The sequence below is a fragment of the Lipotes vexillifer genome, unplaced genomic scaffold (genome assembly GCF_000442215.2).
Source record: "Lipotes vexillifer unplaced genomic scaffold, Lipotes_vexillifer_v1.1 scaffold749, whole genome shotgun sequence".
NCBI lineage: Eukaryota > Metazoa > Chordata > Mammalia > Artiodactyla > Lipotidae > Lipotes > Lipotes vexillifer.
Window position 1 is genome coordinate 526,302 of NW_006782834.1, and position 15,054 is coordinate 541,355.

The 15,054-nt window shown below is 42.6% G+C and overlaps 1 protein-coding gene across 1 annotated transcript in view; it reads right to left on the reverse strand.

Annotated features, from left to right (window-relative positions):
• Positions 1–15,054, reverse strand: part of FRAS1 (Fraser extracellular matrix complex subunit 1) — a 452,432-nt gene that overhangs the window by 243,626 nt on the left and 193,752 nt on the right. The window contains exons 7-13 of the mRNA XM_007455407.1: positions 13,819–13,902; positions 12,025–12,126; positions 11,534–11,725; positions 6,833–6,922; positions 4,984–5,019; positions 2,934–3,081; positions 1,351–1,494 (exon numbers count right to left, since the gene is read on the reverse strand). Of these exons, the coding sequence (XP_007455469.1) occupies positions 1,351–1,494; positions 2,934–3,081; positions 4,984–5,019; positions 6,833–6,922; positions 11,534–11,725; positions 12,025–12,126; positions 13,819–13,902 (796 nt within the window). The remainder of the gene's footprint in view (positions 1–1,350; positions 1,495–2,933; positions 3,082–4,983; positions 5,020–6,832; positions 6,923–11,533; positions 11,726–12,024; positions 12,127–13,818; positions 13,903–15,054) is intronic.

Consider the following 15,054-nt stretch of genomic DNA (forward strand, 5'->3'; position numbering starts at 1 on the left):
TATTTCACGCCAGGCACTGTGCAAAGTGCTTTACATATATGAATATATTTAATCTTCACAACAACTCTACGAGGTAGAGAGTATTAATCCCAATGTTAATACTCATAGAGGTTAAGTAACCTGCTCGAGGTCAAGGTCACATGAAGCTGGCATTGGAAGCCAGGCAGTTAGGCTCAGGGGTCTATGCTCTTTTCTTCTTATTCAATTGCCCCCAATATCTTTCTCACTCAACCATTTTACAAGAATATCCCTTATGGCAGAGATATAAATAACTTCCAAAAAGGCTGAAGATTATGAATCAGGAGAAAGGGTAGGGAGAAGTGAATAATTACAAAAATAATAAAAGTGGTTGATTTTTATTGAGGCCTGACTACATCCTAGACACTATTCTAGGCACTTCACATGTATTGATACATGTAATCCTCTCAAGACCCTCCTGAGGAAGGTACCGGTATTACCCCACTTTACAGGTAAGAATACTGAGGCACAGAGAGGTTATACTCACAGCCAGGATATGAACCTACACACTCTTAAATGGATAATTAACCCCACGAGTCAGAGATAGGAGAAAAAGTAACTATGATTTGGCCTCAACCAAGCCGAATTCTCCCAGGTAAGAGTTCCCTCCCAGATATACTATAAGAATTCTGATGCACATGAACCCATTCTGGATCCTCTGGTAACCCACAAGAGATAAGCTCTGTTACCAACTATCTGTGTGATATTAAGCAAGCCAGCTTATTCTCTGGCCCACAGATTTCCCATTTGCAAAATGAGAAAGTTCTCATAAGTGATCTCGAAGGTTCATGTCAACTCTAAAGTTCTATCTTGGATTATAGGAGGGTTTTTTTTTTTAAGATTTTTTTGATGTGGACCATTTTTAAAGTCTTTATTGAATTTCTTACAATATTGCTTCTGTTTTATGATTTGGTTTTTTAGCTGCAAAGCATGGGGGATCCTAGCTCCCTGAACAGGGACCAAACCCGCAACCCCTGCATTGGAAGGTGAAGTCTTAACCACTGGACCACCAGGGAAGACCCTATATGAGGGTTTTAATAACTGACACCAAGCATCCCAATGACTAACCTTGAAAGTTTTCAAAAGTGAAAAATCCAGCCATGACTACCTAGTAAGCATCTGACTGCCCGATCATCTACCTCTCCGGGAAGCCTGGAAACACCCAGCAAATGTTAGAAGAAAGAGACTTGCAAGTAGAGAGGTCAAGTAGCCTACAGATGACATTACTCCCTTCTAATGGTTTTTGGAAACTGTTCATTTCCTGTGCCATGACCCCATCCTGGACACCAGTGAGCCTCAGTCCCCCTCTGGGCTGTCTGCCTGGAGCCGTACCTAAACAGAGAGCACCGGCTCGGTAAAATCCGAGACCACAGCTGTGCACACACCGTCCGTTCCGCAGCATCTTTGTGGGGTCCTGACAGAGGTCACAGTGGTCTGGAGACTGAGAGCAGGTCAAGCAGTCTGGGTGGCAATGAACTACAATCAAGGACAAAGAGGAGAGCTCAGTAAAGACCACGTGATTTCTCTTACATCCTTCTAACAAAGGATATATGGGGTATATGGACCTGTATAGAACACGGAGAACAGAAAACTCTGGTCCCTATGAAAAAGGACCCCAAATAGCAAAACTGATTTCAATGCAAGATTTCAAGGAATTGCTCCTTGTCTGAAATACCATCACTGTCTGTCTCCTGTCTGCTTAAAGTGAAGACGCTAAAAACATTACCAAACTAGCCCTACTGAATGCTTCTACCTCCTAGAATACCTCAAGAAATAGGAATGACTAGTGCCATAATATTGAATAGATGATTTAAGCAGATTCAATAATTTATAATTTCTTAAATGTTCTTCTTAACCTTTGATGTGCATATAAAAGGTTAGGACATAAAACCTACACTGCTTAAAAATAGTTATTATTTTCTTTAAAACATACAGTCAGTTTTCTTCTTTTTCTCCAAGATTTCAAATCTCATTCCCAGTAATTGGGATCATCACTGAACTTAGTGGTATTTGGCAGCAAAGGACGTGTTCAGTTTTCGAAGTTGTCAAGGACCTAATTTTCAAGGTATGGGACATTATAATACGCTAAATATTTGTTTTGGAAAGCCCAGAGAGCCACTTTAGTGAAGGTAACGTAATTAAACCCTAAAGTTGCTATTCTTTTCCCATGGTAAACCCTTCACAGAAACACTGATTAGCCAGAATACATTGAGTACAAGCGCAACTGCCTATAGGAAAAACTGCAACCCATGGATGAAAACAATTAATTATGAAATATGAATGGAAGGAAATGCCACTTCTACAAGAGAGACTGAGCTTATAGGCAAATTACTGCTCAGCCAGAGCAACTTTAGTGCTTTGCCAACAATTATTAACTGGAACTAATTCAAGCCCAGGTGATTTGAAGGCAGAGTTGCAGAACAAGTAGATAAAATTTTCTTCTGGAAGAAATTAATGAGTCTTGAAACTTCAAAATCCCATCTGAGAACTCTAAAAGCCATCTGTTTAACAGTTCACCTTAAAGAAATGAACATCCATACAAACTTTCAGCAATGTTTCTTCTATCTTCAACAATGGAACAGTCCTAATGCATATATTTGCTTCTACAAGTTGTCAAATACTATGTTGTTTGATGTTCACAATAATTTTGCAAGGTAGATAAGGCTGTTTTATCAACAAGAAAATTAAGATTCAGAGAGGAGCAATGACTTGTGCAAGGTCACATACTCGTAATCAGTAGACTTTGGCAAATACATGGACAAAGCATCATTTGTTAGAAAAATTAAGAATAAACAAACAAACAAACCCAGTGGGTGACTAAAGAAAATGAAGCAAGGAGTGGGAGGAAAGGAGATTTCTCTGAATTTTTTGGCAGTAAAAACATCTCAGCAGAAATAAACTGGACATGGACCCACCTGATGTGCAATCTGGACAGCACTGTCCCTTCACCACCTGAGCTAGTGTGGCTACCGGACACGGAGGACAAGAGGGCTCGTAGCAAGTTACCTGAGCGCCCCGGCACTCACACAGCTTGCAAGGGCCATCCTCCCACTTCTCCCCCTCCTGCAGGAAACGGTAAAGAATGATGCTGTTACCAGAGTGCAAAGATTCAAAGACAGTTTGCTGGTGGAGAACGTATGATTTCCATAAGAGACAAGGTGAAGGCTCCTTGTCAAACCTAACTCAAAGCTAACTCTGAAATAGGACAGTGGTAGAAGAGTTCTAAATTTAAAAGGATAGTATCTCTCCTTCTTTGTTTATAATTGGTTTATTTTAATGTAGAACCCAGGCAGAAAGATAAAGTGCGAAAGCATCCTGGAACTTCCAGAGGAAGCAAGAAGCGTATAACACTTGTTTCTCAAACCTATCTCAGCAAAAAAAAGAAACCAAAAACAACAACAACAACAACAAAAAAACCACACACACAAAAGGGGATTACTATGTACCTAGTGATTAGCAGGTACATTAAATACAGTCTTTATAATAACAGTAGGAATCTGTTTAAATCCCTGAATTTCCTTATTGTCATTACAGTAAGAGTAACAGTAGGGTCATTGTATTTTTTAAATGACAGCTCTTGCATGCCCAATTTTAGTGGGCTGTGGATATGCCACAGGCCTTCTCACACTGAATATTCTTTTCAGCCAAGCAAACAATGGTAATAAACATTAGTACTTTGACAGAGAGTCCAAAGTGAATTATAAAGAGCAATTCCTCTTTGCTTGCTGTCCTATTCACCCTGGAGATAGAAAGGCGAAAAGGTTCCTACAAGAATGTTTAGGGAGATGAAAGAGGTAAAACAAAACAGAATAAAAGAGCATACTTGAAAATAAAGCTCTGATAAAATGTTTATTAAGCCAGCTGATGTTAAACATTCCAAACAATTAATGTGACAGTATTTAGCAACAGTGAATGACAGTGTTAGAAAAATGAGGAATATTATCTTGAGAAGGTAGAATTGCTTTTCTTCCATTTCAAGGCAGACTGGGTTCCTGGCCCCCTTATCCTATAACCTCAAAAACTGTAAGCTTGCTCATGTGAACAAACACACTTGCACTTTCCCTTAAAAAGAAATCATACAACGTTGTCCTGCGAACAACTCAGAGAGAATGAACACTCAGTAGTGCCTGGGGAACAAACACACCCCAGACCCAAAAAGCTCTCTCTTCAGTGCTTTGCAGTACATGAAATTGTGCTGATGGGTAAACTAAGTTTTCCAGGCCAGAAAAAATGAGGAGAAAATCATCACAAGAAAGGGAAAGGACCTGTGTAGGAGCCTGTAGTTGGAGAAGTGTTAATTATCATTTGTGGGGCAAAAAAATAAGCTAAAGAAAGGAGGACAGGGCTTCCCTGGTGGCGCAGTGGTTGAGAGTCCGCCTGCCGATGCAGGGGACGCGGGTTCGTGCCCCGGTCTGGGAGGATCCCGCACGCCGCGGAGCGGCTGGGCCCGTGAACCATGGCCGCTGAGCCTGCGCGTCCGGAGCCTGTGCTCCGCAACGGGAGAGGCCACCACAGTGAGAGGCCCCCGTACCGCCAAAAAAAAAAAAAAAAAAAGAAAGGACGGTAAGTTCAATAAACCCAAGTCTTGGTTATCATTACAATTCTTAACCCCAGACTACATTGTCAGCAAATATGCCTGTTAAAAATACTAAGGCAGGGCTTCCCTGGTGGCGCAGTGCTTGAGAGTCCGCCTGCCGATGCAGGGGACGCGGGTTCGTGCCCCGGTCTGGGAGGATCCCGCACGCCGCGGAGCGGCTGGGCCCGTGAACCATGGCCGCTGAGCCTGCGCGTCCGGAGCCTGTGCTCCGCAACGGGAGAGGCCACCACAGTGAGAGGCCCCCGTACCGCCAAAAAAAAAAAAAAAAAAAATACTAAGGCACTAAGGTTCCCCAGGACAGTTTATGCAGATAATTGCTTAAAATGATTTTATACATATCTACGTACAAGCTAAAAATCTATACTTACTGGAATATGTTTAACTTTACTTGCATTTGAGGACATCTAGGAACAGAGAGAAACAGAAACATATTTATTATTATACCACTAAAAACACCATTAGGCTGATCTTTTCATTTTTTCATTAGGAAATATCCATTCCTCCCCAAGTAACAAGCAACTTCATTCACTGGTTATGAGTAGAAATAAAATCTATCTATATCAAAAACAAGAAAAGCATAGCAATATGAGGTGAAGACAACATGCCTAGCAAATAATTTTGAATTCTTATTCTCACTTTGTGCTGGGGTATCTGGCTTCAATTCCCCTCAACACGAAGGACTTTGCAGTCAAGAGATCTAAGCTTATAAGAGCAAATTCTTGAAACTTAAATGGTACTGGAGCATCATGGGGATTTGTGCTTACTTAAAACAACTCACTTTTGTTTAATTCCACTGGGCTTAATTTACCTCCAAAAATGGACAGGGAAATTAATACTGTGATTGAGAGAGAAAACTTGAGTTCAATATTTACAGAATTTAATCTCCTAAATTCTTAGGAAACGAGTATGACTAAATGATGAAATATCAATATGAAACAAACAATGCCAACCGCATGATAATAACCATAGTAATGATCACATTTTTAAGCTTTCTTATATGCCACATGTTGTTCTAAGTTTATACATATCATCTCAACAGACCAATGAGGTAAGTACTATTTTTATCTCTATAACTGAGGATTAAGTCACTTGCCCAAGGTCACAGTCAGTATGTGGCAAAGTAGGGATTTGAACTTAGAGCCTGAATGTTAACCCTATGCAACACTACATGCCCAGCTTATACAAAAAACTGGCAGGTTGACAGATGCAGTTTACCCAAATCGGGAGGAAAAAGGGTGTAGGAATCACTTCACAAATCAAAGTACCTAATCCTAATTCTTATAATCCCTTTTTGATTGGTCAATGATGCAATTGTACTTATGATCAACTGGCATACTTTTAAGAACACATTGAATTTATCAACATTCCAAGAACCCCATGTGGAAAATAAGGGCTATATAAATAGAGCAAATTTGAAGAGATTAAGATAAATATTTTTCCTTTGGGGTATATAATAAAAAAAGTACAGACTTAGGGAGAAATAAAGCTTTAGCTAATAGAGTTTTAGAGTTGGACTATTGCAAAACCTTCTAAATGGACCACCTACTTCCACTCTCGCCCCCTCCTCCGTCACTGGCCCACGTGGCAGCAAAAGTAATCCTTTTGCACGTAAGCCCTATCACAGCACTGTCCTGATCAAAACTGCCCAGAAGCTCCCATCGGCATCTGGGTAAAACCAGGGTCCAGGCTACCTGCTGGATCTCATCTCAACTCCTTTCCCCCTCATTCCTTGCCTCCAGCCAAACTCACTTTCTTGGACATGCCAAGCACACTTCTGCTTCACTGGTTTTTTTAATTTCCTGATCCCTCTTCCTGGTATGTTTCTCCCCCAAGATATCCCTGGCTCGCTCCCTCACTTCCTTCAGGTTTTACTCAAATTTCTCCTCATGAGAAGACTTCCCCCATCATCTGATGTAAAAGAGCAACTCCCCCACTCAGTTACTCCCCAACTGCCTTGTTTTCCAGGCAGCACCCATCACCACCTGACACGTGTGTTTGTTGTGTGTGTCCCCACGCTAGAACGGAAACTCCCTGAGAGCAGGGACTCTGCATGCTGTGTCGGCTTCTGTATCTCCAATACCGGGAACATAGTAGGTGTGCAATCACATTCGTTAAACAAATGCATGGATAAAAGAAATGAGAAGGAAATGCCCCCTCATTAAATTAGTTTTGAATGATTCATTTTTGTTAGTCTTCGGTCATTAGCCTGATACTCACAAATTCTGCATTTTCTTCATATACACAATAACCATTCCTTGAAACGCATTCAGGACAGCATTTTCCATCTAAGTGAATTAATTCTTCACCCTGTAGAAGTAAGGGTTGCACAGGCACATATCAAATTAACATCTCCAGGTAGCAGCGCTGAATTGCGAAGCGGCTGAATTCCCTGACTGGAATGAAAAACCTTAACCCACCCCTCTCCTTTGGCCCACAGCTTATTCCACCTCCCCTGTGCTATCTTCCTATGAAAAGCCTAGTCAATACAGCTCACCCCTTCCTCCAAGTGCTTTTGCTTTCCAGTTCTGGTGATACTTGCGCATGATTTCCTACCCATGACCAGGAATTCACATGAAGAAGAATGGCCGAGAGTTATGTTATAGTCTTGGAAAGTTATGAGTTTCAGAAAAGGATCAGAGGCTACCTTAAATATACAAGGCTTGAACTTTTGAGCTGGTTTCATTAACAGTGCTCGAATCAAACCAACACTTTCCCCTGAACACAAAATCAGACGCATCCCTATAGGCACAGATGACGTCTCGGGCATAAATTAAACAGCAGAAAACTAATTTCTATTCAATATTCTGAAACTGTTATCCAGTTCACATAATCACTATTTAAAAAATTATAAGGGGAAGCAGGAAAGACATGCCACACTAGGAAGGTAGATATTAAACTTTCAAAGTTATCATTTTAACTTCCCAACATCAATCATTTCAAATTTTTTATTTTTATCACAAAGTAATAAATGCTTACTATAAAAAATTAAAGAATTCTGAATTCTATAACTTAGAAAACATAATTTCACTGTAGTCCTACCTCCCGGGGAAGCTGCTATTAAAAATACAACCTCTATTTACAATTTTTCATATGCATATACTAACATCTAATATCTATAGGCTAAAGAGTATTCTTTAAAGCACTTTCCACTTTCTAAAGATATATCTACTTTCTAAAAGATGGTGATGTTTCTTTACATAAAGACATTATTTAATTTGTGATTTATATTACATATGAAGTGCAAAAACCATCACAGGTAAAAATGGAATAATGTAAAATTGCATAAACAGAATAATCACAATATTTTATGTTTAAAAACTCTGTGCACTAAAGAAAAATATAAAGTAAAAGCATTAGTTGTCTTTGAATTGTAGCATTATGAATGGACTTTAAAGTCTCTTTTCTATTTCTCTTGAGCCTTCAATTTTCTAAAATGAATATGTATTATTTTAATGAAGGAAAAGATCCCTTTTAAAAGAAACACAAAAATATATGAATGACTGTAACTTTTTATAGTATCTGAAAAGTTATTTCAAAAAGGAGGGAGTTAGATAGATCACTGTTCCTCAAAATTTCATGCCAACCAGAGGCCAACGGAAAGCAGAGTGTGCTGTAAGGAACAGATGTATTTACATATAAATTGTGTTGCAGAAACGTGACAAACCAGCTGGTAGTGAAGGTCTAACCCACAAACACGGTGAAAGTTGCTTTCAAAGCATATAAAGGGGTTTATAAACATGTAATCTAAGCCACTTAAAACAATGTTTTGAAACAAGACAGAGTATGTGTACTTCTATTAAAGACGAAATGCATGAGAGATTCTTGAGTGCCCGCTACAATACCTACAGACAAAACTGAAAATGGACCGTGCATCACCCAGATAAGGCAAAGAAGGTAGCTTTTCTGAGTCTTCAAATGCTGCTGTAAATAACAGCAAGCCCTGCTCCTGGGGAACAAGGATGCAGGTTTGGTGAGGTAGGAATTTCTAAATAGATTTGCTATTTATAGACATCTGGATGCCCCAATCTGCATCAGTTCACTGTGGTGGGGAGCTTGCTCTAATTAGCATCTGACTTTGGCTTTGAGAAAAATTGCTTTGTGAAACAAAGCTAACTTTTTTCTTTCTAAGAGGATTCTGCTGCTTAGGCCAGAAGGAATTTGCTAACCCCTCTCCACTGAATCACATCAACATTCATCCATCAGACGAAAGACCGTGTTATTCCACTAAGCTGCCCATTGGAAAAGAAAACACTCTTTTGAGGGAATTTCCCTCTGCTGGAAAAAGGAAAGGTACCTCACAGTTTACGGCATGCCTACCCTCTTCCGTGCACTTTGCCACAAGCTTTGATCCCCCCATCACTTTATCCCTCATACATGAATGCGAGGTCCTATTTAAAAAAAAAAAAAAGTAAATTGACTTTTTCATCTGAATTCATGCTCAAAGATAATACTAAATATAGAAACACATGGAAATCATCATATTGCACTATTCTATTGTTGATTTATTTATGTTTCCAAGTCCAGGAATTTGGTTTTATATATCAAAGACAAGGGTCATGCCACTTTCTCCTTTTTTTTAACAAAAAAAACCCTGCTGATTTCAGTGCAATTCAGAACACTGCTGTTGATAACAGGGCAATAATTATTACAATGTTGCAGATGCACAATTTTGCCTCTTTCTCTAGAGGTTTACTTTTCTGCACCTTTGCGGATGTAGACACTCAGACTTATTCCACCTTTCGTATGCAAGATTAGAAATCAAATGATCTTGATATATTTTAGAAAAGGCAGAACGTAGGGCAGAATTGAATAAAAATACTAGTAGCGTACTTTCACTGCTCCCCTTGGTAGATTTAGTCATTTTCTCCAGGTGCTCCTAAGGGGGCTTCCCTGGTGGCGCAGCGGTTGAGAGTCCGCCTGCCGATGCAGGGGACACGGGTTCGTGCCCCGGTCCTGGAAGATCCCACATGCCGCGGAGCGGCTGGGCCCGTGAGCCATGGCTGCTGAGCCTGAGCGTCCGGAGCCTGTGCTCCACAATGGGAGAAGCCCGCGTACCGCAAAAAAAAAAAAAAAAAAATTCACCTCTGGTAGTGTATCCAGTTTAGAACCCAGTACCTTAAAACAAAATATGGGTACGTGCTAGTTGATTCAAGATCTGCAGAAATAGACTGACTAAAGGCATTAGAAGTCCTCAGTTCATAAAAGAGAAGATGGAGGGCTTCCCTGGTGGCGCAGTGGTTGAGAGTCCGCCTGCCGATGCAGGGGCCACGGGTTCGTGCCCCGGTCTGGGAAGATCCCACGTGCCGCGGAGCGGCTGGGCCCGTGAGCCATGACTGCTGGGCCTGCGCGTCCGGAGCCTGTGCTCCGCAACGGGAGAGGCCACAACAGTGAGAGGCCCGCGTACCGGAAAAAAAAAAAGAGAGAAGATGGATAAGACTGGGAGGAGGATGAGTTGGGACGAGATAGTGCTATGGGGTGGCTTGGGGAACCCGGAGGCCCTTTCCACTTACTGAAGCAGCTGCTCTCCATTTTCCTAAGAACAGAGGACAGGAACTGGCTTATGCTACCAAAGGCAGGAGCCATGGAAGACTGGCAGGTACTTGGAAATGCATTACATTGGGGATAGCGGGTCAAATTATTTTCTGTGCCTGAGACTCTCTGTTTAGACCTGACTGAAAATAGGTGGCTTAAAGGACCCACCCTACCAGGATCCCTCTCCCAGATTTTCCATAAACCCTGGGATATCAGACACATTAAAACCTTGGAAATAACCCAGCATCCTCTGGGCAGGCTGCCGAGGCCAGGAAGCTCAGCCTCAGCCCGAGAGCGAGGGAGACAGAAAAGGGCCCTGACTAGGGTTTTTCTCATCTTCATCCAACCATTCTGATTCCCCTGACCTAAGGAAAGAAAAGCAATGAAAAGGCATGTGGAGGGAAAAAAATCTGCAAAAAAAGCAGGACCCTCTTTACCTACATGTGTCTCAGCTCTACCAAGACACAGAAGTAGAAGGCAACATGAAAAAGAACTCTGTCGCTGACAGCCCTGTTTGAATGGCTGTTCCTCTTCGGGAACCGTGTTAAGAGGAGCTGAGGCGTGGGGGAGGAGTAGAAAGAAAAATGCCTTCACAGACACCCAGCGCTTCAGATCTTCCAAGTGTCCCTCATCGACTCAAGTTCACAACCCCGCGGGAAACTGGTGGGGCAGATAGGAGCGGCGAGGGAGGAGACAGCTTTAAAAGCAGTTTGTTGTGCAGCGGATCAAAATCGGGTGCAAAGGGGAAAAAAAGCCATCTCCCCACAGTATACATCTATAGTCCAAACAGAGGCTACTTTGTTAGAAGATTCTAGAAATTCTGCAGACAGCAGAAGTCAACAGAGGTCAACGGAGTTAATTATTTATGAGGTCTCCCTCCCTGTCTCTTTAAAACAAAAACAATGACAAAAACACATTTCATTTTCTTTCCCAATGGATTCACAGGAGCAGCCTCTAGGTGTTGGCTCTCCCTTCTGCTAAACGCTGCCAGTGGGGCCTCCAACAGAAGCCGGGCCACCGGAGCACCTGCGGACTCTGTTTCACAACCAGAGCGAGCTGGGCGGCCACCAGCGATGAGGCCCAGCTGTGCTGACTGATAGGCTAATGTCCCATGTCATCCCTTCCAGTCCATGTCTCTGGCTCAGGGCTTCCCATCTGACCAGATGCACTGAGAGCTAAAAGCTCCAGGAGGCTGCTCCAAATCAGTCTAAACAAAGGGTGGCATTTACTTTACACCACAGAATCCTCATGCTAAAAGCCTCCTTGAAATTGATCGTTCAACCTGGTCGTCCCCTCTACTGCCGAGAGGGAAGGGACAGGTGAGGGACCACCCATCCCGCTGAAGACAGCATTACAGTCCAAAACGGAGATGGCTTCGTTTCTTACCTGGGCACACTCCACTTTGGCACACTCCCCAGTCCGGCAGGTCACTTGGCCACGGTCACACGTGCAGAACTCACAGGCCGAGCCCTTCCATATTTCATCCTGGTACCGCACAAGCCCCCCATGCGAGCAGCTTCCAGCAGGAGACACACAGTCCTCGCAACATTGCCCATGACGCTGAGCCCTTCTCTGACCCTGAGGAAACAGAGAGAACCGCAGGGAAAGGGCAGTGGTCAGGAGGGCGCGAAAACATCCGACCTGACGGGGCAGAAGGACATAAAACACCAACTCTGTGTGCTGTTTTCTTCCCCCACCTAACCCAGCTGAGGCACGTTCCCCTCCCCCTCCCCCTCCTTCCTGGGAAGCAGGTCCTTCCTGCTTCCGAGCATCATAAAAACTTTTGATTCCCTCAAAGGACACACTGGACTAAGAAATGCATTTCCTAAATGACCCCGAATAAAGGTTCAAAAATCAAGCTACACACTCTCAAATACCTTTTCGCATCTTAACGGAGGGCAGGCCTGTTTGTGGCACCTGACCTCACCCCGGTCACATATACACGTGGTGCAGGCATTTTCACTCCACTGCTTACCATGCTGAGGGAAGAAAAGAAACAAAAAAGTGAAAAATCAAATGTCACACATATCAAGTAGAAACACAAGGCACATGACACAATTTTTTATCATAGTTTTTAATTGAGCCATATCGAATGTACTCCTGAGAAATAATATCATTTAGGCAGCAAGAGGCTCTAAGAAAAAAAGTCAACAAATGTCCAAAGAGAACTTGGGATTCGTTTGCATCCAACTATATTCATTCCACAGTTGCCTTGACGGCCTGCTCCCTGCCAGGCACACAGAGGGCCTGGAACATCAAGATTAATAGGAAGACCCTGTTTGCTGGCTACTCGATGGTCATTCTTTAGCTCTTCTTTGCTGGGAGACCCAGTTCTCACTGCTACACACTCACGTTCCCAGCTTCCCTTGCAGCCAGTGCACAGACTTGGCCCCAGTCCCAACGGAGGGGACCTCAGGGGAAGTGTGCTAGAGCAGTAGAGGTTGAGGAAAAGACTCTTCCCCCCCATAAAAGAAGAAAAGCCCACCCCTTTCTTCCACCAGGCTTTAGTCATGATTGGTTGAGGACGAGCTGCCTGAAGCTGTGGAAGCCACACTTGGGGCATGAGGTGACGAGACAGAAAGCAAATGCCAACATGCTGAGGACGGCAGGGTGGAAAGATCAGAAGAGTGAAAATCCTTGACAACATCATTGAGACCTGGATTGATCAACCCTGCAACTGTCCCACCTCTGGGCTTCTTGTTATATGAGATAATAAATGTTTCATTTTAGCTACTTTTAGAGGAGCATTTCTGTTGCTTGCAGCCAAGGACACCATAACAGGTATAGAGGCTCTCTCTTCCAGAAGAAATTAATCTAGCACATATGTGGCTACTGTATTGGACAGCACAGATCTAATATGTACAAAAATCCTTTCCCCATTAGCTATTTTCATTTACACTTCAAGGAACCCATCTAGAATTTGTGTCATCCATCCCCTAATACTCGGTTCCAGATTCTCTACTGAGAGTCAAAAATCCCAATTTCTATTTGATTTTCCTTAGAATGACCGGCAAACAAAGGAAGCAGATGGGTTAATTTTTTATATATTCTTTGCTTTCGAATAATGTACCCTTCTTTTGGCTCAGTTAGGCACTCCCAAGTCAGAACATTCATTCATTCATTCATTCAATTTATTGCACTTACTTTTATTTAGTACCTACTATGTGTTGGGTAGTTAGCTAGACTGCCCCAATAGTACTTTCAAGTTTTCAGGGTCCACCACCCCCAGCTTCTTGCCCTTTTCCCTCTCTCACCTTCCACTCCCATGCTCCCAACCCCACTGTAAGGCAGGGGGACACTGTCTCTGGATATCAGTGCATAAAATCCAACCAAAGCAGGCAGACATTCCCAGGGCCTCCAACGTAAGTGTAAACTGACAGTACCCAATGACAGTCCTTTTTCCCTTCAAGATGTGTGAACAGTTAAGTTCACCAAGGTTCATGAACCAGGTACTGCCTGCCAGCACATTCTTTTGTATTTCTAATCCCCTCCGAGTTAATTTTTTCACAAAGGCTTCCCACTAAGAGAAGAAAAAAGCCGTTTATGAACTGAGTTAGTAATCCTAGCAAAGAGCCAGACGTGGGTGGGGGAGGTATGGTGGTTAGAAGGGCAGAGGGCAGATGTGTAAGAATGGATGTCAAAACACCTACATGGGGCACATCAAAGCTTACCTCGTAAACTCGGCCAGCCGCAGAGCAGGATTGCAAAGAGCACTGTGGGCAGCATTTTCCAGGGACTCGGACCACGGTTTCATCCTTGACACCCCCAAAACAGTCCATCAAAAGGCAGTATTAATAAAATCCACAACAGTAGGAAAATTTCACTCACAGCCAACTCAATCATGTGCCTCAAGCCTCCAGAAATAGCAATTTTCTCTCGTTTAATATTTATTAGTCACCTGGTGCTTTGATAAGAATGAGCACTTTTCAGGGCAGTGTGACTCTTAAGAAGTTTGCACATTCCTCAAGTCCCATCCACTTCTAAGAACAAACAAAAGCACAACTAATAACAATAATATTAGTACTTCGTGTTTGCCAGGTACTGTTTTAAGTGTTTTACGTGACCCTGTAAAGTAGATGCTCTTATCCTGCCTTCACAAACAAGAAAATTAAAGATCAGAGAGGTTGTGTGACTTGTCTGAGGTCACAAAGCTGACCTGGTGATAGTAAATGGTTGGCAGAGGGACTTCAGGCACCAACCATTCAACACTTAAGAACATTTACCCTCCTGCTGAGTCACTGCTAATCTCAAAGTGAAGGTATCCCTCCCTTGATAAACTATCTCACTATTCTTTTGCATCTTTATGGGAATCCACACGTTTATATATACACATTAGGAGGTCCTTAACATGAAAAAACATCAGTCATGCCCCTAGATACCTAGGAATAAGCCAGTGCAGAGAAGTGTGGGTGACAAACACTAAATGCCCAAAGAACCCCCTACCGTCTTATTCCTACAGTTTCAGCTCTACCACCTGCACCCCCAGAATATTAGACCCTTTGTCACCGCTGCCCTAAGAATTTTCACAGCAACAATCTCCTCGTTAATGCCAAAGAATCAGCTTCTCACTTTGACACCACCACAGCCTTTTGAATGGAAGGAAGGTAGGCAAATTAAAGCCAGGAGAAGGATGGTGAGAATAAACCAAGTTTCAGTGACTAAGAAGTGGTAGATCTTATACAGAAGATACCTCCTGAACAGTTAGCTGCACTTTCTCTTACAAAACGCAGAGAATGAGATTTTATTATCATGGTTGCTGTGGAATTCCCTCGGCAAGAAAAGAAGGCTGGTGTACTTTGGCGCATGTGTGTAGGGGGGTGTCAAGTAACCTTAATTTTTCATGGAAAGTTCCAGTCACGCTTTAGTGGCTTTTTTAACCCAATTATATATGATCAGCTAGATTAATG